The sequence below is a fragment of the Vanessa tameamea genome, chromosome 20 (assembly GCF_037043105.1).
Source record: "Vanessa tameamea isolate UH-Manoa-2023 chromosome 20, ilVanTame1 primary haplotype, whole genome shotgun sequence".
Lineage (NCBI taxonomy): Eukaryota > Metazoa > Arthropoda > Insecta > Lepidoptera > Nymphalidae > Vanessa > Vanessa tameamea.
In genome coordinates this window covers 6,147,123-6,167,050 of record NC_087328.1, presented here as the reverse complement: position 1 = coordinate 6,167,050, position 19,928 = coordinate 6,147,123, and the positions used below count along the sequence as shown (strand labels likewise).

The window sequence follows — 19,928 nt, the reverse complement described above, 5'->3', positions numbered from 1 at the left end:
TGTAATGTAATGTCAAGTGTCAACTTTGTATTGAATTCACAATTCTAAAAATATTCAATAATTTAATTGTTTTTTAATTATATTTAATATATTATAAAACAATGAAAGCAATAATTCAACGTGTTATGAATGCAAATGTTTCTGGTAATTAAATTAAGCTGATAAGAAAATACTTTTTACTTTAAATGAACATGTTATAGTAAGCTAGTAACAAATATTATTTTTTACAGTAAATGGAGAAGTTGTAAGTAGTATAGGTCAAGGAGCTTGCATACTTATTGGTATTTGTAACAATGATAATTCAAAAGATATGGAATATATGTAAGTTTCATGTACATAGTTCTATTTGTTCTAGTTATATTAACATTCAGTACTTAAATACATACAAATAAGAATTAAAAATAGTTACTGTATAATACAACCTCGTGGAATGGTGACAAGAATGATAGCAGAATTTTCCTGTTGGTCCACTGGGCAAAAAAAAAACCATCCCCTCTGTGACCGGTGCAGACAATAAGGCGAGGTGTTAGACTTTTAATGAAGATATTTGCACTACTACTCCAAGGTAATTGGAGTTGTAGTACAAAATGCTACTTCTTTGATCATAAGCACTTTTTAAAATTACTTATTTTAAGAAGACAACTACCTATATTACAATAAAATTGAATGATTTATTTCAGGGCTCGTAAAATATTGAGCATTAAGCTATTTGATGATGAAAATGAGAAAAAATGGAAGAAAAGCATAGTTGACAAAGATTTTGAAATTTTATGTGTCAGTCAATTCACCTTATATAACACATGGAAGGTATTTCATATTGTTATATACAACAGTAAATAGTAAACATTTAATATTAACATATTTTTGATATTTCAAAATCTGATGATACAATTCCAATTTAGGTATATCATTTATTGCCATTAACATTATTTATGGTAACAGATTTGGTATAAACCATCTTGATAAATTATAAACATGATTAAAAGTAATGTAATTCTATGATTTAATTCTTTTTAAAAAATAGGATTTTATTTTACCAAACAAATATTTTTTATATTATTAAATATTTCTAATTTATTTTATTGACATTTTCAGGGCAATAAACCTGATTTTCACCATGCCATGCCTTCGCAAGAATCCAAAGAGTTTTATGATAAATTTATTCAATTATTAAGAAACAGTTACAAACCAGAGAAAGTTAAAGGTAATTCAACTAGTATAAATATAGTCAAAGGATTTATAGAACATACTTTTGTTTCAAAATAAAAATATAATGATTAAAAATACAATGAAATTGATTATAGATGGTGTTTTTGGTGCCTATATGCAAGTAGCGTTACAAAATGATGGACCAGTCACATTAGAAATTGAATCGCCATTGCAGATTGAAAAAGGAATTAAGAAAACAAAACCACTAAAATCTGCCGAAGTAGAAGATAATGCTGATAGATAATCTATAATTTTAGTAGTATTTTAATATAATTTATTAAAAATTACAATCAATGTAATTGTTTCAATTGTAACCAATTTTTTTTTTTTTTTTATTCTTCGTAGAAGTTTGTTTTTTGGTGTTTTTTGATCCAGGTGTGATATCAAAATAGGATTGACAGAACAGAATTTGGTTTTTGTAATGAATTTTTTAGAGAATGGTAACTCAAAATATATCTAACATATTCTTTATTCAACTTGGCTCGGAATTGAATTGTCTTTGGAATGAAGACTCTACTAAGAAGAAACGGTAAGACTCTTGATACTATTTTCCACTTATCAAATTACCTACAAATAAATTAAATACAATTACATTATTATTTATTCTACACAAAAATTCACCAATACTAACTCCATGTTATGCGAATGACTGAGTGACTACAATATGTTTATGGTTCTTATTTGAAAATATAAATTCGTCCTACTGTTTACTAATTATTCAGAATGAGCAGTATTTAAATTATTCTTATACCAAACTAATATAATAATCCCTCATTTCGTATTAAATTGATACACTAAGTACTTCTATTCGCCCGCTTAAGTATTTAATTTGGTCATTTTATATATGTTGAATGATTCATTATTATCGCCAGTTAATTATTTTTTTTCGCACATATGATAACAAAACTTAATTTAGTCTTGAAAGTGAAGTGAAACAAACCATTAAAACTTTTAACGAAAAAATATGTTACACTTACATCATATATGTAATTATGTATGTAATTATGAAGAATTAGAACTCTTCTAAAATTGTTGATACAAAAATGTATAGCAGCCGCGTAATTCTTCAATTTCGCCTGATTAATCAGTGCTGGTTGAGACGTTGTGCTTGATTGATCTGTGCCATTTTTCCACATACACAGTACATAGGGGATGTGAGGTTTCCGCTTGGCATATTTATCAGAAAGGTCCAATTGAGCGACGCCCTAAAAAGTGTCTACCGATATGTATTAAATAAAGAATCCATAAATTGCCAGAATGCCTCTAGTACTAGCAGCTAGAGTTTAATTTGAAAAACTTAAACTAACATTTATGCCCTTATGAAATTTATAAATTTCATTACTAGACCAATTTGAAAATAGCGCCCTTTTTAGGGTCCGACTTTTTTTCTCTAATCCCGTTTTATTTATTATTTCGCTCTTCAAAATTCATCCTCTAGCTCCAGCAGCGCCATCTGTATTTTATACAATTGAGGAGGAAACTTTTGGTATACAAAGATTCTTCTCCTTAATCTCTAACTATCTACACTTAATCAATACAAATAATATAAACGCAAAAGTATATCTGTCTGTTACCTCTTTACTCTTACCAATTGTCCAAAAGCTTGTAGTTGGCATGATCTAAATTTTTGGGAATTAGCACAACCTGCCATTTTATTTTTAGTTAACCATTCCTTCACCTTTCTTAAGATGTGTTCCAATATATTATGATTTCCTTACTTCACAATTTCAGAGTAAAAAAAATACCGTGTGTAAGGCTGTTTGCTGACGATAATAATAGAAAAAGTACCAAAAACTGTAACTGTATGGATAAACAGCTAGAGGATCTTATTATAATCCAGTACACTTTTTAAAATGGTTGACACCAGATTTTCACAAATCAATGAGTGGTGAGAAAAGTCAGGAGTTTTACACAAATCTATATCTAACAAGGATTATCGCATTTTTTGGTAACATCCTTATTATTTTATGATATTGTGTCATTGTTTTAGTAATTAGAACCACGATTTATTTGTATTAATTTATCTATTTATACCAGTTTCAGAAAAGTAGAATGCCGATGAAGGTCTCTTTTATGAGTGATTGTGTCAAAAATTCTACCACCATCATTCGCTCTGTAAAGTTCGTTGATCCTCCTATATATACACGAAGACATTATTTAAAAACAACTCAGTGACCTCCGTTTAAAAAATGACTTCTCTCAAATACTCTTTCAGATTTCCGAGTGATCAATCCTGAGTCCCTTGACCTACTTTTTGATGTTTGTATTTAGTTATTTTGTTCATCTAAATGTAAATATATTAAATGTAATAAAATAGTTGTAAACACTTTATGTGTTCATAAAAACATACATATGTACATAGGCAAATGTATGTTTTCTTTTTGATCTTTGTCGTTTAAGAATGAGGATTAAAAATTGAATTTCCTACTGAGTATTATGTTTATTTAAAATAAGTACAATGTTAATTTTCGACACCAATCAATCTTCATAGTTTCCTCTCCATCCTGTCGCATACATTCCCGATATAGACCGTGCCCTATTGGTAAAATTAGTAGCTGCAAATAATATCAGTAAAGATTTGAAACCTACTTGTCAAATATTTAAATAAAATACTACAGTTTTTTTCAATTATATCAGTACTTTGTACAAGCATAACAAATAAAAATATTGCCATATAAAAAAATATATTTGAATCCCAAAATGATTGTGTATATGTATTTGTAATAGGACAATATCTCATATATTTTTGATTTGTATTAAGAATAGAATGATTGTAGAAAATTCCATGCCAAACTTCACCAAAAACAATGAACATTTAAAAAAAAAACGAAATATTTTTTGTCGTTTCTTGGTATTATCCACAACCGCATCATGTGATAGAGATGTCTTATGTCTAATTAAAATTGTGCTCGATTACTTAATCAAAAATAATATAATGATTACCAAAATATACAGGAATAAGGCATGGGAAGGAAAATGTAAAAATATAACATTAATAATTAAAAAAACTTTATTTTGAAATAGTGGTTATTATCTATTAACATGTTAAATTTAGGCCAGGTGTCAGCATCTTAGTGTTAGAATTATTAAACATTTTTACAAAGATGATATGCTAATTCTAAACGTCTGTTACATTTGATTCATAATTAGAATAATCGTTATATACGAACACAAAAACTACAAAGTATGGTCCTTTAAATCTGTTAACAGATAATCTACCAAGATTCAAAGACATTTACATTTAATCTAAACGAGTAGAAAATAAACTAAAAAAATGTATAAACAGACAAAATAAATGCATTCTATATACCATCTATTTTAAATTATGATAATGACATTCAACAAACGAGATTAAGATCCTTAAATAGTGTCGAATAATACATAAGTTAATTTTATATTATATCAATTAGCCCGAGTGCCGCATGATTACTATTTCTATACTGTGAAATATAGATAATATAATCACTGTCTTTTCTTTTACACAAACACCTACACAAGTTCTCTGATTCTTTAAGAATTTTCACTTCATAACCAATCAAGGCACTATTCGTTTTGGTATATTGCTGATACGTATCCTCACTCCTAATTCTCAATATTTGCGTAACATGCGCTTGCAAGTGATAGATTACAATTTTATGTACTTAAATTAAGTTAGCGGGGGATTTGAATTATTGAACTCGAGATGTTGGCAACGCATAAATATTTGAGCCCAAAAATGATAACTAAAAATTCAAATCTCCGCACTAGTAATTTATGATTTTTATATCTACCGAAATGTTACTATTACAAAAATATCTATAATCTAATATACTAAATTATTCCAATAAAATGTTACTGGGACAGGCTAAGGATTTTATGAACAACATATACCCTTTCAATTTTAGTGGACGTAGATTTTATGTGCAAGTTACTTAACATCTCAAACTCTACATGATTTAGTTTATTAAAGAAAGTAAAATAATGTCATATCAGCGAAATAAATGCGTCGTTTTGAACCGCAAACCAAACTACTTATCTTAAAGTTTAAATGGAAAATACGGTTCTTATTAGAGCAATATCGGGCAAAGAATATTAGTTATAATATCGTGGTCCATTTCAAGTACGATGATTTTATTTTTTGTTAAAATTACTAAAAAATGGGTGAACCTCGCTAAAAATTTAAACCTTTTCAAATTTAAGGACAATACAATTATTCTAATAAGAATCGCACGATAAAGTTATCAACGGCCAGTTGGGAATGCGGCGGTTGATATAGTTTTGGCCGCTGTGATTCTGTCAGGTATCAGTAGTCTACCAGAGTCCTGAAGAAAATCCGCCGGGAGGAACGCGATTGTGAAGAATGCTGCTGTTACCGTTTATCGACGTCACTGTGTTGATTTGACCGTTTAGAGATTTGTAGCCGTCGCCAGTGATCGGGTTGCCTTCTGTAAAATTATGCATAACCTTTATATGAAAAATCAATGTGCACCTAAAATAATGGACACATTTAAAGCTTTAAAATGCAAAACAACATGTAAATTTTACCAATGTTTGGAGTATTTTGTTTTTTAGGAGAATCTTAAATCAATATATGAGCTTAATATTCGTTAATTAATTATTTGAAAACAATGAACTTTTAAAATCCAATTCATGGCCGTTATAGCCATTTAAACTAATTTTACTATATAAATAAATCTTATAATTTTCAGGTGCTCTTATGTTAAAATAATATCTAACATTACTCCAATAAAATAGTATTAACAAAAAAGGTATCAATTTAAATTGGAATATAATAATTATTAATTATCTATAATTAACAATGTAAAGTCATGCAGATTAGACACGTTTAACATATTTGTTAAAACAAATAAAAAATAGATTGCACTTCAATAGACAAGTAGGTAAATAATCTATGCTAAAATACAAAAAAAGAATATACAAATTAAGATTAATGTCCTACTAAAGATAAGTAATCATCTGTAAAAAAGAAAATAAAACTGAAACAACAATAGATAAGAAAAAATATGCGTGCAAAAATAAAAAAGAAACAGTCACTATAGATAGCATTACACTAATTTAAAAAACTAAGTACTAATCCTATTACATTGACAACGCGACAAGGCTAAATTATTAGAAGACAATACCTAATTAAAACTACCAGTACCTAACAATTTCTAATTTACGAGTACATTAAAATTATCAGAAACTATATCGTTTAGATCCAAAAAAGCAAATAATAATAAAGTTGAGTGCTTAATTAAAAGACTTGAAGGAATCGTCTCGATGTTCTTTTAAAACGTTAAGCATTTTGTACGTTGGTAGCATTGTGCAAATTGACCGACAAAATATCTTCTTCAGGATTAATTAATATTTTGTCAGATTAAACAGTGCCTTCGATGTCGAAATTAAGCACCCACCCATTTCTCTTCGGCGAACATAGTCTACATAGTACGTCTTATGATTGAAGTCCTCAGCATGCCGGTCGAGTTTAAAAAGGTATCCGGGAACATGTTTATGGAATATTGGAGGAAACCCACTTAAAGTACTAGGACCAGGCCCCGGTCTAGTTGGAAGTAATGTGACATCTGGAATTGGACCATCACGTTCATATTTGAAAAGAGTGGGAGGAGGGTCTAAATTAGAAATGAGGAAAGGATCTATTGGTCCATCTATAGTGGGTATCGAATTATATTTATAGTCAAGTTGAGGACGTTCTCCTAGGGCTGAAGTCATACCGACAAAGGCGTACGGTGGTAGAGGATGGTGATGAATATAATGTTCTTGTGGCTCCAAATAGTGTTGAGCTGGAAATGGGGGCCAATGTTTATTGAGTACTAACCGTGGAGAAAGGGAATTCGAATCTATAATGGGATGAACTCTTTCAGGATCATCAGTTTGCAGCCCCAATAAGGTATAAGGAGTTTGACGAATATTATGACAAGGTTTTGTAGTAGAATGAACATAATATTCAGCTGGATTAGGAGGATATTCTCGAGTGTAATATCTATGGGTGGGTTGAGGTTCGAGGTATTCGAGCGGGTAGGTATTAGGGTTGTTTGGTGAGGCACCTCGCTGGCTGGCGGCCGGATGTCGGCGACGCGGAGGCGGCAAGACCACTCCGTCACCGGTCACCGGATTCCTCTTCGGTGGCGTGTATGATACTGACCATTTAGAACAAACGGTTTTCATTCGAACCAACGACAATATTAGATTACTAACAATTATAAAATTCACACATTAAGTCGATCAGACAAACAGCATTGCATATTCATATTTTAACCTACGTTTACTTAATAGCTAGACCGTCTAATGGTCTTTGGACGTTGTAACAAAATTCATATTCATTACTTATTTTGAATTATATATTAAACAATTTTAATACATCAATTAAAAAGTTAGTTGTTGCAATTGCATCCATCACAGACCTATGAAATAATTGCAAAATTATTGTTTAAAGATGAATTAAAAATGTTTTAATGTGAAACAAGCTATATTTATTGATATTAAAACCTACGAATTAAAGTGTCTGTGAATATGGTACGTGAAATTTTGTTACGATTAATATACTATGGGATTATATTATTCATAGGTTATGTTCAGAAGCCCTGAATTATTTTATAGTGCGTAAGTGCTATTAAACGTGAACTGAGCATTATGTATCCGTAAAACCGTACAGTAGACACAAGGTCAATATATTTTTAAGCAAAACCTAGTGCATGCTCTGTGAGAAGTACGAACTTTTCGAAAGTGGAATGGAATTCTAAAATTCATCGATATCATAAAAAGTATGAAATTATATCTACCGATTAGAAATATTTAAAACATTTTATTTCTCTGTATTACAGGTAACGGGATTCTTGAAATTACAATGCGTGCTCTTATTTGTTATAACATAACATATGTACAAGGCACGATTTAATAGCTCTACAATTATATCTACGGGATGTGCTGTGCCGTTCACAATATCCAGTATAATATGGACTTTCATGACAAATATACAGAATTACGAATGCAATATATAGCATTGTTTAACATACACTTTAAAAGGAACAAATGTAAACCTACTAGACATCAAAGAATCGCCTTTAGCTTAACGTTCAAATGAAGCACTTGAGTGGAAAAAAATACTAATATAATGAACGTTAGCATGTATTCATAGTGCATTATATTCTATTCCACATTCGTTTATTTCCAGCATAGCGATGCGATACGTGCTGGCGTGCCTACATCTTGAGCGACTCACAGTGATCGGCGAGGTCCGTCTCACCTCGGCTGGGCGTGGAGTTCGCGCTACCGTTGATCTTAGGCGAATGCGCTGGACTGCCGTTCATTTCGCTATCACCGAACTGGATGTGGCTCCGAATCGTATCAGTTATCATTGGCGCGTTCCCCGAGTTGTTGGCTGCCTGAAAGAAAGAAATAATATTTCTCGTTTGTATATTATAATATCTAAAAAGTTTTATTTTTATTTAAAGGTATCAAAGTAACATTCACCTTCGATAGATGACTAACATATCACCTGTAATTATTTTTGTACACTACGTAATGCATAAGCAGAATTTAAATTTACATTTATTTAATTTAATCTATGAATTGTTGTAATGTGCGTATGACATGTAAACTAAAAACTCTGAAAAATGTTTAATTACTTGTCCAAAAAGCCTCGAGTGTGTGTCTCTGGGGCGGGTGGGCGTGTCCCTTACGACGCGCGAGCGGCTGGAACCGTTCTTGACGGGACTGCCGCCGTCTGTGCCATCAGTGCTGAAGATCTCGCCGATACAGCTCTTCGGAGCATTTGGAACTCTGCAAAGTAATAATAAATTACTAACATCATTTAAATATTATAAGTTTTGCTTATTATGAAATTAATCTTTTATAGAATGGTTTTATTTTTTGTATCGTATACGTATATGTAGTAAGTATTGCAGTAGTACGTAGTACTTAGTTAGTATGCATTAAGTAAATTAGATCCCTAAAAAAATCGAGTGGATATTTGAGCCCTCCCTAAAAACTATCTAATTACTGAAATTTTATACCTAGAATATTAATAGAAAAATTCGATATTGGTCACCCCACACCTGACTGGACAGTGGACACGCAAAGCCATTACCGGTTCATATGCATGAACTTACTTCCGGAGGGGGAACCTTCATAGTCAATAAATATTACAAATGAATCGGTCAGTTCCAGTTAAAAACCCATAGAAGTTTTCGTGGGGGATACAGTTCATTGACATTATTTACAAAAAATACCAATCGATTAACAATAGACACCTTCAGCATCAATTTTATTAGTCATATAGCGTATTTTATAATCCACAAATTCATAACATAAACTAATTTACGAATTAATGATCCCGAATTGAAATATTTACTTGTCATCGAAAAGTTTTAATCAAACTCACAATAATTTATTCAATATAGAAGAATTACCCTTACTTATCAATTGCCAAATTAAAAACTACCATCGGATTGGAAAAGAAAATATACAGTACTATAACCCAAAAGAACTAGTGAAGATTTTGGAAATGTTTACTAAATTTCAATATAACAAAACAATAGTCAAGAGGCGATCGTTTCATTCCCAAGAAGTGCTCCGTAAACACACTAATTGTTAAATTTAAAGCCACACAACATAATATATTTTCAACTGCGCTTATTTCAATGGTCGCTTGTACATTTTTGTCTTTTTTAATCTTGTGTGTGTAACTGCGTATGTGTAAAAAATCGATATAAAGCATTAATAATTCCATATATATTTTAATCTATCCGTATTGTTTTATCAATCGTATAGAAAATAAATTACTGAAATAACTATAGTATATTGGTTATACACAAAGTTAATATACATATAAAAACTAACATAAAAAAAACTCTATGTGAAATTTTAGATTAAATTGTCACTTATGTCACTATAATTTTATTATTAGCTTCTAAATACAAAAATATATTTGAATTTTCTTCCCATCTTTAGTGTAAAGTTATTACTGACGATAATTTAAAGGTGAGCGTCTCGAAAGCAATTTTCTAGAATAGATCATTACAAGTAAGCAAGTAACATCGATGCGGTGTGGGTGCAACTAATAAGCTCTCCGCGAACAGAAAACAGTCGATTATAAATCTAGACGCCTATTTAATGGGAGCTACTTGATCGCTAGATAGACAGAGTACCGCAAATGTGTGGCTTAACTTGTAAGCAATTTCATTTGAGGTAAAGCCTAAATAATATTAGTCAAATTTTCAAACGAAATAGAACATGAAATTATGATTTATATTAAAAAAAAATATATGTATCGTACTTGAAATACTATTGAGTGACCTAAAGCCCAAGCAACCAACCGACTAACCAACATATATATGAATTGCTTACTAATCCTTTTGCATATTAACAGCGTAGTTTATACATACATTTCAAGTCCATAGTTAATTGCTATTCTTAGTATATATTTTCAAATTAACTTTATTGTATGTATTAAATTTAACGAACCATAACTAAACCAAACGATTATTGTATTTAGAATCAGTTCAAGTTGAAGTTGTCAACTTGTCAGGTGAGTGATATACAAAGGAACAGTCAGTCAGTGAGCCAACTAGCAACCGGATCGCTGTGAAGTCAACTAGCAGAATCAATACCGCAGCGCTGCGGCTTCCTGTCCGACGCTATGCACCACTGCCTTCTGTGACAGTTCAAACCAACTACTAGTTACAAGTGCGTATAATTTATCAAAAACATGAAATTCACGCTTGACAAATGTCAAAAGGTTCATTTTTAAGAGAGAGTGAAACTGCAAAGCGCATTTAGTTATATAACAATATAACAATGTGATATAAAAACCAAAACCTTCCGAAACCGAAACGCACTACGTAATCTAGTATATTATTTTTATTTGAGAAAGTCATATCTAGAGTAGTTATATACAACACTTATAAATTCAAAACATTTAAGTATCTATCTGGTACCTGTTTACATGACAGATATGCACACCAATGATAACGTAACTTAATGTCTAGCTACTTAACAAAATATAGTTTATTACAAAAAAAACCCTCTATTTGTTAATATAGATAGATTTACAGATCAACAACAGATTCAAGGAATCTTTTGAGGTGTCGTAAAATTGAAATAATTTTAATATTACAATGTATTCGGTATCAGAACTATAAAATTAACTATGTTTAAGACACTATCAACAAATAGATACCTATAAAATATCAATTTATGAGTGAAATTATCCGACATTTAATTTAAGCTCGGCACGATGGTTGCTGTCTACGTAGGCGTGCTATTGAGTGCCCCCTGCCTCGGTACAATAAATAAAGGGCAATTCACCGTCGCCGCAGAGGGTTGTGTACTTGCATACAACATACGTAATGCATTTACCGAGCCTTACACTATACCCACGCATCGGTGTGCCGCCTCAGGAAATTACAATCGCCCGATCCTACAATAGGTACGTTAATGTATTGAATAATTATAAATACAAGTTACATAGAAGCTGCGATAGCCTAGTGGCTAAGCACGTGATTGTTTGCCGAAGATAGCTGATTCAAACCCGGACAAGCACCGCTAAATTGTTATGAGCTTTATTTGTATGTAAACTTGATAATTCATCTCGTGCGATCGGCGAAGATATTTATCGACCAATCTGCATTGGAACAGCGTGGTGGAATAAGCCGTGGGTATCGTCGACCTTGCTTGATTGGGTGTTACCGATCTATATCTATATCTCACGAATAAAAACTAATAACAACAAAATCAGAGGGTACTTTTACACGTTGCATATTATTTTATTACTTTTAGTTGTATTTTTTGGTAAAAAAAGAATAAACATATATTTTTTAAGATATTCCGTATCTGGTTTCCTTAACTCAGGTTTTGCACAACAGTTCAACATTATAGGCTGCTACTTATAAGTTTTATTTAATAAATCTTATATAATTTTTACAAATTAAAATATAATAACTTTAATAGAAAGTAATTCTGAAGTTGTGGTAGGAACCAATCATATGAAAAACCATTTTGCGCGTGCGGTGGCAGAGAGTGCATCGCGTAAATTATACGTCATCACACTAACCGCGCAATATCCACGCTTCGAAGATTGATGTAATAGCATCCGATTGAAAAATCAACCAAATGTAACAATGATTGTAACTCTAAAAGACTACGATACAATTCTTGATTGACTTCATTTTAAAAATTGTTTTTAAATTTGACATTATTCAGATATATTCAGATTACATATATTTTATAATTTCGAAGATTTTTAAATCTATCTGTATAAATTAAAATGAAACATTTGTCCATCAATGTAAATCTTTTATGTAAACCCTTATTCTACTCGTGCAAAGCCGAGACAAATAACTAGCATAAAAATAATATTAATACCCTGGTTTAAAATTGTTCATATAAAATCACTGAAATTAAATGTTTAACTCTAAAACAAAGTACTGCTATAATTTACTTGTAAACATATTAAACATGATTACATAAACAGTGAAACTGGGTGGAAATAAAAAAAATATGTATTGTATATATAATTACGTTACACTACATAAACCTTAATAACGGCACACTTTAAAATTGCTAGGGCCAGTCCTATAATTATTCGTAGTAAGAAAGCGTGTGAGAGCAAATATCATGGTTTTGTAATACAAATATCAGCCGCAATAGTGTATGCGCCACACGCGATGAATTAAGATAGCGCCGAGGGTGATGACTGAAATAGACATCTGTCAAAAAAAAAACATAAAACAAAAGCCGGAAGACAATCATGTTTTGTTTGAAAATATTGGATTGTCATTAATAAATCACACATTTGCTGCGTTATTAACGGAAAATTATCTTAGCTGTAGATTATATTTTAATTTATATTAGTAAATGGAGAGACATTTTTGGTAGTTATAGCAGTGCGTTTTATAGAAGTTTTTTAGTATATAATACATGACAACGTCTCCCAACGATTTTGCGTCTATAAGTATTTAACTAAGACTTAATTAAACGCACAACGCTAATTCCAACAACGAAAGAAAAGTTTCCGTAAAACTTAACAAATCGAAACAACATAGGTATTCGTACCGACATTTCGCCAATTTCTAGATCAATAAAGGCAACATTAAAATAGAATTAACGAGTAATTATCACGTCAATAGGCGACCGTAAATGTTTTTCTCTGATGACGACGAAGATAACGTCGCATGTTCAGCGATTTAATACAAATGTATGGCGGGCATTTAACGCAACATCCTCTAGTGATTTATATGATAGTATATAGGATTTATTATCATTAGCGTGCATAATTTTCAGCTCGAATGCCGTACATCACTTTATAATTACTCATCGTAATTCGATCGAAGAGAATACGAAAATAAATGAGAGAGAGAAAATATTGTTGTAATAGTAATGTCTTTCGCTTGTTACATTATTCATATTTATTTGGTACAATGGCGGACTAAGGTTATAACGTGTTAATATATTGTATATTATTATTACGAGAACAACTTTTTGTAATCAATTTTATTTCTAGAGGGCTGGGAGGGTCATGAAGATCTTATTAGAAGATTCCAGAAGCAATAATAACCATTAATTTTACCACTCTCATAAAAAAGGTATATTATGTATTTTTAAAAAACATATATTTTGATATTTTTACAAAATTTTAAACTTTTTTAATATTTTTATTATTAAATTTTATACCACATACTTTACAATTATACTTATAACATAAAATTATTAATAAAGTTGCAATATATAATTAGTGAACTGTACGGTAAAATACGACCAGAATTCCTAACGCCTTATAATATTAGTAATAAGGGCTTAATTTTCATAAAATTCCATTACAACCTGCTGTTACCAGCGCAGTAATGATATCCATGGTAATGAGAGACCGCGTAACTTTATCATATGTGGAACGACAGGAGAAATTGCTTTTAGTTTTCGAACGAAAGGCGATACATTAAGATAAAGAGAGCAAAGATTACAAACTTTCACGAAGTTTCACGATTTAAAACACTTAAAACAAATATAATACTAAAAAGATCATGTCATGTTTTCATAGCAATTATTTTATGAAAACATGACATTTATTACAATATTTACAATTTAGAATTAAGTGTTACAAGATAATCTATTCTAACAAGAAATTTCTTTACACGTTTGTTTTGTTATGCAAATGTATTTCATTACAATAATCCAATTACGTAGTACACAAAAAGGTTAGGGTTAGCAAAACAATAATACATTGAATCAAATATTATATACATTTAATCTAATACGTATTTAAAAGCCACATTTAATAACTTATAAATAAGTTAAGTTTATATTGTGCAATACATACATATATAATATATTTTCTGTGATTTTATTTCATCTTTATTGGTGAGTACTAAGAAATAAAAAAAATAAAAAGCTCATTAGCGTAATTTATATGAATATAGAAACTTTTATGACAAACTGCTATATTATGAGAACAAGAGTAAGCCTCGCCTTTCAGAGGCGTTAGCACCAGACGTCTAGAGAACAAAGAAAAATAGCAGACTGTTAAAACATTTCTTTTTTATTTAATTTAGCACTTTATTCATCTCGGTGATGAATGAAAATATATGAGATGCCTAAAGAGAATAAATACATTTTATCGTATATTAATTGTATACATTTATTCAAGAAAAAATAAATAAACTGAAATTAAATAAGTCTCGGATAATTTTGCTGACCGTACAACAAAGTTTGTAGGAACGTGAATCGTAAATAATAAACAAGTCAATTTACATCGGCGATTCGACGAGCGAAACGCGGTCATGTAATGTGCTTACTCGGATCTATTCAATTAGGCATCGATAAATTGATCCTAAAGGTCTTCTTTTTAATGTGTCTCTGTTATTCTACAGATAAATTTATCCGGTATTATTAACGCTTTAAGAATAATTATTAAACGGAGAAATACTAGGAGAACGTGAGTTGTAACTAGTGAATTTGCAATATCGATTGCAAAGGATATTTTATTACAATACCATTGAATTAAAAAGAAAAAATAAAAGGCAGGCAAACTTTGTATGGTTGAACGCGGTAATTTCAAAAATTTCCAGCCAGATTTAAAACAACATTTTTGAGCTATATAAAACTTTATTTAATAAGATTTATGATATATTTTATTTTATGTAGATACAAATTCACATTACAGCTATATATGTAAAATTGTACTGGATAATGTTACTGTACGGTATTTAATACATATTAAATTCATCGTAAATATGAGACGGTTATGTGGTTTCCAAACTTTATCACAAAAAATAAAACATTTACGAAATAACAAAACGAAATAGGTATATACATAATTATTTATTTTTATAAAATAATTATGAAAATTACTAAGATGAAACGATCAAGCTACAGAAGTCATTACTATTACACTATACATTTTATGATAGCACGTTTATTACTCATCAAATTTATGATCAAAGAAAGTGCCCAAAGTATTGTATATGGTTACACCTTTATTTAGTTGGAAAATTAGAAATCGACACGGAAATGATAGGTAATAGTCATTTTATAATTGAACAATCTCTCCACGGCTGTGTGCGGATCCAACAACGACGGCGCTAGTCAGATAAGACAAAAAACAAATTGGATGAAATTACGCGTACAACGTTGAATCGTAGTCGCTTATTGTCATGCACGGACTATTTTTACACACACAGAAATAATATTTCTTATATAAAAAAATATATATATTTACATCAGAAATATTGAATAATCTATGTATGATTATATAGACAATAAAAAGGGGATTTAGTCTTCCTTAATTTTCATGCAATATAATACTTAGCAATAGCAAAGATGCAAAGATTATGTATATAATAACTTCTGAATGTAATTTAACCGGGTGGATTTAATTTACCTTAACACTTAATTAAATCTTACAAAAAGACGACTCATAATTCAAACTTTTTTACATAATCAGTGATGACAAAAAGTTAAAAAAAATTTAATAGTCGAATCGTAAAGAATGTCTTACTTAATATGAATGCAAATTAAATATTTAATTCGATATTTGAACTATAAAATATTACTATTTATAATGACGGTCAGTGTGTAGCAGGCTTTAAATACTGCATACATACATATGTATGTAATTAGTATGATCCGAAAATTTCTCGACGTTGCTTTTTAGTGTATCATTAAGTTGTCGTTCCGTGACTACAGATATACAATCGTTGATTGCAGCGCATTTCATCATCACTTTTTTCTATTTACTGTGATAAATTTACTTTTATTAATGTTTTTCTATTCTATACAATGCAAGTAGATACAATAATATATATATTTAAATAGGTAAAGATAAAACAGTTCAGTACCTTTTTTAACCTTTTTTTTAATCAAACGATTTATAGCTATAGACAGCTATTGACGAGACCAAGTGATATCAATAAAAATATGGTATAATAAAAATAGACGTTATGTGCCACTTCCTCTAGCTTTTGACGGGAACGTTTGAAACTTATTCCACCACACTCTAATGCGGGTTCATTCGACGAAATTTCAGTGAAATTAGACACATGCAGTTTCCTCATATCATATCTACACCGCCAAGTACGAGATAAATTATTAGCAAAAAAATTAACACATGAAAATTCTGCGGTGCTTGCCTGTTTTAGAACCCGCAACCATCGTAAAATTTCTAAGCATTTAATTTTAACCAAGGTAACAAACTTAATTTACAAAATGATTCTATAAACGACCGGCCTAGAGTAATTAATAAACATCAAGGTTATGTTATTATTTCCCAGTCATGAAAGGTATTTTTTCTTTCGTGTTCTAACACTCAGTGTATAAAACATTTAAAACCTATTTGTACTAAATGAATGAAATAGTGAAAAAAGCTGCAATTAAAAGCTTTAATATTTTTTTTACAATACAAAAACCACTATAGGTTGCGACGGATATTTCTGAATTTCTTAAATGTTGTTAAAAAAATTATGCAGAGCCAATCCTTACTAATATTATAAAAGCGAAATTTTGGATGTTTGTTACTCAAAAAAACTACTGAATGGGTTTTACTGAAAGCTTACAACCTCTAAAACGCGAGCGAAGCCACGAATTAATACCAGTTTGATATATGTTGACCTCTTAACCATTACTTAAAGAGAAAATAAAACATCAAATACATGAAATATGTATACGAGTATAGGTAATAAAATCTACGAGGAATTTTGTAAGCCACCTTATAAGTAACCGAGTTGGGGCATACCATTATAATATTAACAAGGCTTTCCTTGTTCGTGTACACATTCTTTCCACTTTCTATAGGGTTGTCTAATATAACCTTACCTAGCTTTTTAACTATTTATTGCAAAGTATGATCCGGCTGGTATTACTTAGATATAAATAAATGACGTACAACACTTTATTGCATATACATTCAAAACAGTTTCTTTTATAAAATTAACAAAACGTAGTTAGCTTTATATAAGTGAGTGGTAACCCTAGATTACAAACTAATTAACGTCATTTAGTAACTCGAATTAGAACCAACATTCACGTCTAAAGGAATTATGTATTAAAGAAAAATACGCCTACTAACAAAGTCGTAAATGTACAAGCACTATGTACTGCGCGGGTAGTTTTCTTTACGTACTTGTCTGTATAAAAAACGTGTCTTAAAAAAACGTTTAAACTCGGACTTTTAAAATGCATTAGGATTTTCTCCGACTAACGAGGTCACGAAGTAAAGATCTTTAAAACGTGAGATAAAAACGTGCTTATGAATAACGTCCATATTTTGTGAGGGTTTTGATTCGAAAATGTCATGTTATTATGTTTGTTTTACGCATTATTTTTTAATTTTGGCATTACAAAAAGTTTATTAAGGAAATCAATGAATAATAGTTTTTTCCAGTTCCATTTTAAAACATAGTACGTTTTTTTTATGGATAAACACAAAGAAGTACACTTATGTTCGTATCTGAGCATTAACAAACTTTGGCCATAAATTTAACTTATAAAGTATTCAACATACACGATCTAGGCTACAAGTACATCGATTTGGACAACTTGACAAGGAATAACAATTTCTCTATCAGCCATTAGTCATTTGTAGTTCTACTTTAGGCACGAAATGCGGTCGTTGCCCTCAGCGCCCGTCTGGTAAGCGTCTACGACCTTCCCCTACTGCGTAACGTTAAAAAATATCCATATTTAATGTACACTGAATATTAATCACGTTCAATAAATCCGAAGCCTCATATAAAATAAGCATTGTATAGCGATCTAGGCGATTGAAGCATATCGTACAAATAAAATATGTAGTACCACAAACTCTGAATAAACAAGTCTGCGTCAGAATCGATAAAATCTCGTATCGATCAAGCGAGAAATCGATATCTATCCGCGAATTATTGTTGAATTGTAGATAAGATCGTGATTCCGCGCACGGCACAGATAGTAAAATTTATAAGAGCATAGGCGTACACGAACTCGTCTAATTGACGCTTTTCAGTTACGGATTTATCATAAATCAATGAACAAAATGTATGGAATACATTTTTACACGAGAACTTTTAATTGAGTTATTATTAGTTGTATGCTTGAATCAATAAAGTTGAACTGACGATCGGCCAGGACCAGCCAGACTGAGGTTGTCAGCAGTTTTAGTAAACTACTACTACACGTAGCTTGTGACTTAAATTGTGTTGTAGGTATTTATGAGAAATGATTACTGATTTCACTTAGAAATTAAATTATTTTAATATATTAGTAATAGATAGTGATATATTTTTAATAGTCGTAGAAATGTAGTATATTAAATATATTAATAATCATAAATCGCATTTTATTTGTCCGCAAAATAAAATACAAACTATCGGCATAAGCAATTAAAGTAAACTAAGAACATTCGGCAATAAGTTCAGTAAACGATCGCGTAGGCTGTTGACTCATCGTATTTTACGGACAAACTGACAACGGACAATATACTTAGTAAATAATGGACGATGTAGTCAAAGAGCTTCTAAGTGCCATTAATAAATACAAAAGGTAAACGCATTTATATAATGAACGAACTAAACCGTTCCGAAAGCGTGCAACAGATATTTAATTAAATATATCTTATTAGCATAACATGTGTGTTATTATTTAATTAATAAAAAAAAAGAATAATCGTATCAAACACTTTGGAAAAGTCATTACTTTCAAATTCACCTTAATTATTTCCGCTACTTCTGTCAATATACAATTTAATTACCAAAATATATACATATTTATTAATATTTACTTGGTGGTAGTGATTTGTGCAAGCCCGTCTGGGTAGGTACCACCCACTCATCAGATATTCTACCGCCAAACAGCAATACTCAGTATTGTTGTGTTCCGGTTTGAAGGGTGAGTGAGCCAGTGTAACTACAGGCACAAGGGACGTAACAACTTGGTTCCCAAGATTGGTGTCGCATTGGTGATGTAAGGAATGGTTAATACTTCTTACAACGCCGTTGTGTATGGGCGGTGGTGACCACTTACCATCAGGTGGCCCATTTTATCGTCCGCCTACCGATATCATAAAAAAAATATATATTATCCAAATATTTGTATATTCCGAAAAAAACATTTGGATACCTTTCGATTACAAAGCGATTCAATTTCTATTTCATCCGTCGTATCGATAACGACGCTAATTGATATAGTTGTTCCGTTAACAGACTATTAATTTAATTGCTTGCTCGCTTGTCATATGGAGGCTTACAAAATAA

At 30.6% G+C, this 19,928-nt stretch overlaps 2 protein-coding genes across 7 annotated transcripts in view; one reads left to right on the top strand and one right to left on the bottom strand.

Moving 5' to 3' along the window:
- LOC113401571 (D-aminoacyl-tRNA deacylase 1) lies at positions 1–1,503 on the top strand. Its single transcript, XM_026641541.2, has 5 exons — positions 1–144; positions 231–321; positions 681–807; positions 1,096–1,204; positions 1,305–1,503. The coding sequence occupies exons 1-5, from the start codon at positions 102–104 to the stop codon at positions 1,451–1,453; spliced, it is 519 nt and encodes a 172-aa protein (XP_026497326.1). The 5' UTR covers positions 1–101; the 3' UTR covers positions 1,454–1,503.
- Positions 1,504–4,201: 2,698 nt separating this feature from the next.
- The window catches only part of LOC113401570 (microtubule-associated protein Jupiter), a 107,581-nt gene continuing 91,854 nt past the window's right edge, over positions 4,202–19,928 (bottom strand). For 3 of the 6 annotated variants that reach the window (XM_064217994.1, XM_064217991.1, XM_064217993.1), the window contains 4 exons: positions 8,838–8,991; positions 8,432–8,594; positions 7,257–7,349; positions 4,202–5,633 (listed from right to left, as the gene is read on the bottom strand). In XM_064217994.1, the coding sequence (XP_064074064.1) occupies positions 5,500–5,633; positions 7,257–7,349; positions 8,432–8,594; positions 8,838–8,991 (544 nt within the window). In that variant the 3' untranslated portion in view covers positions 4,202–5,499. The remainder of the gene's footprint in view (positions 5,634–7,256; positions 7,350–8,431; positions 8,595–8,837; positions 8,992–19,928) is intronic. The other 3 variants (XM_064217995.1, XM_026641540.2, XM_064217992.1) reach the window with 2 other exon arrangements.

Bases quoted from the DNA above. Each gene is read 5' to 3' on its own strand.
- LOC113401571 (XM_026641541.2), top strand. From the start codon at position 102: ATGAAAGCAATAATTCAACGTGTTATGAATGCAAATGTTTCTG. The intron at 145-230 runs GTAATTAAATTA...TATTTTTTACAG, and splicing joins TATGAATGCAAATGTTTCTG to TAAATGGAGAAGTTGTAAGT. The intron at 322-680 runs GTAAGTTTCATG...GATTTATTTCAG, and splicing joins TCAAAAGATATGGAATATAT to GGCTCGTAAAATATTGAGCA.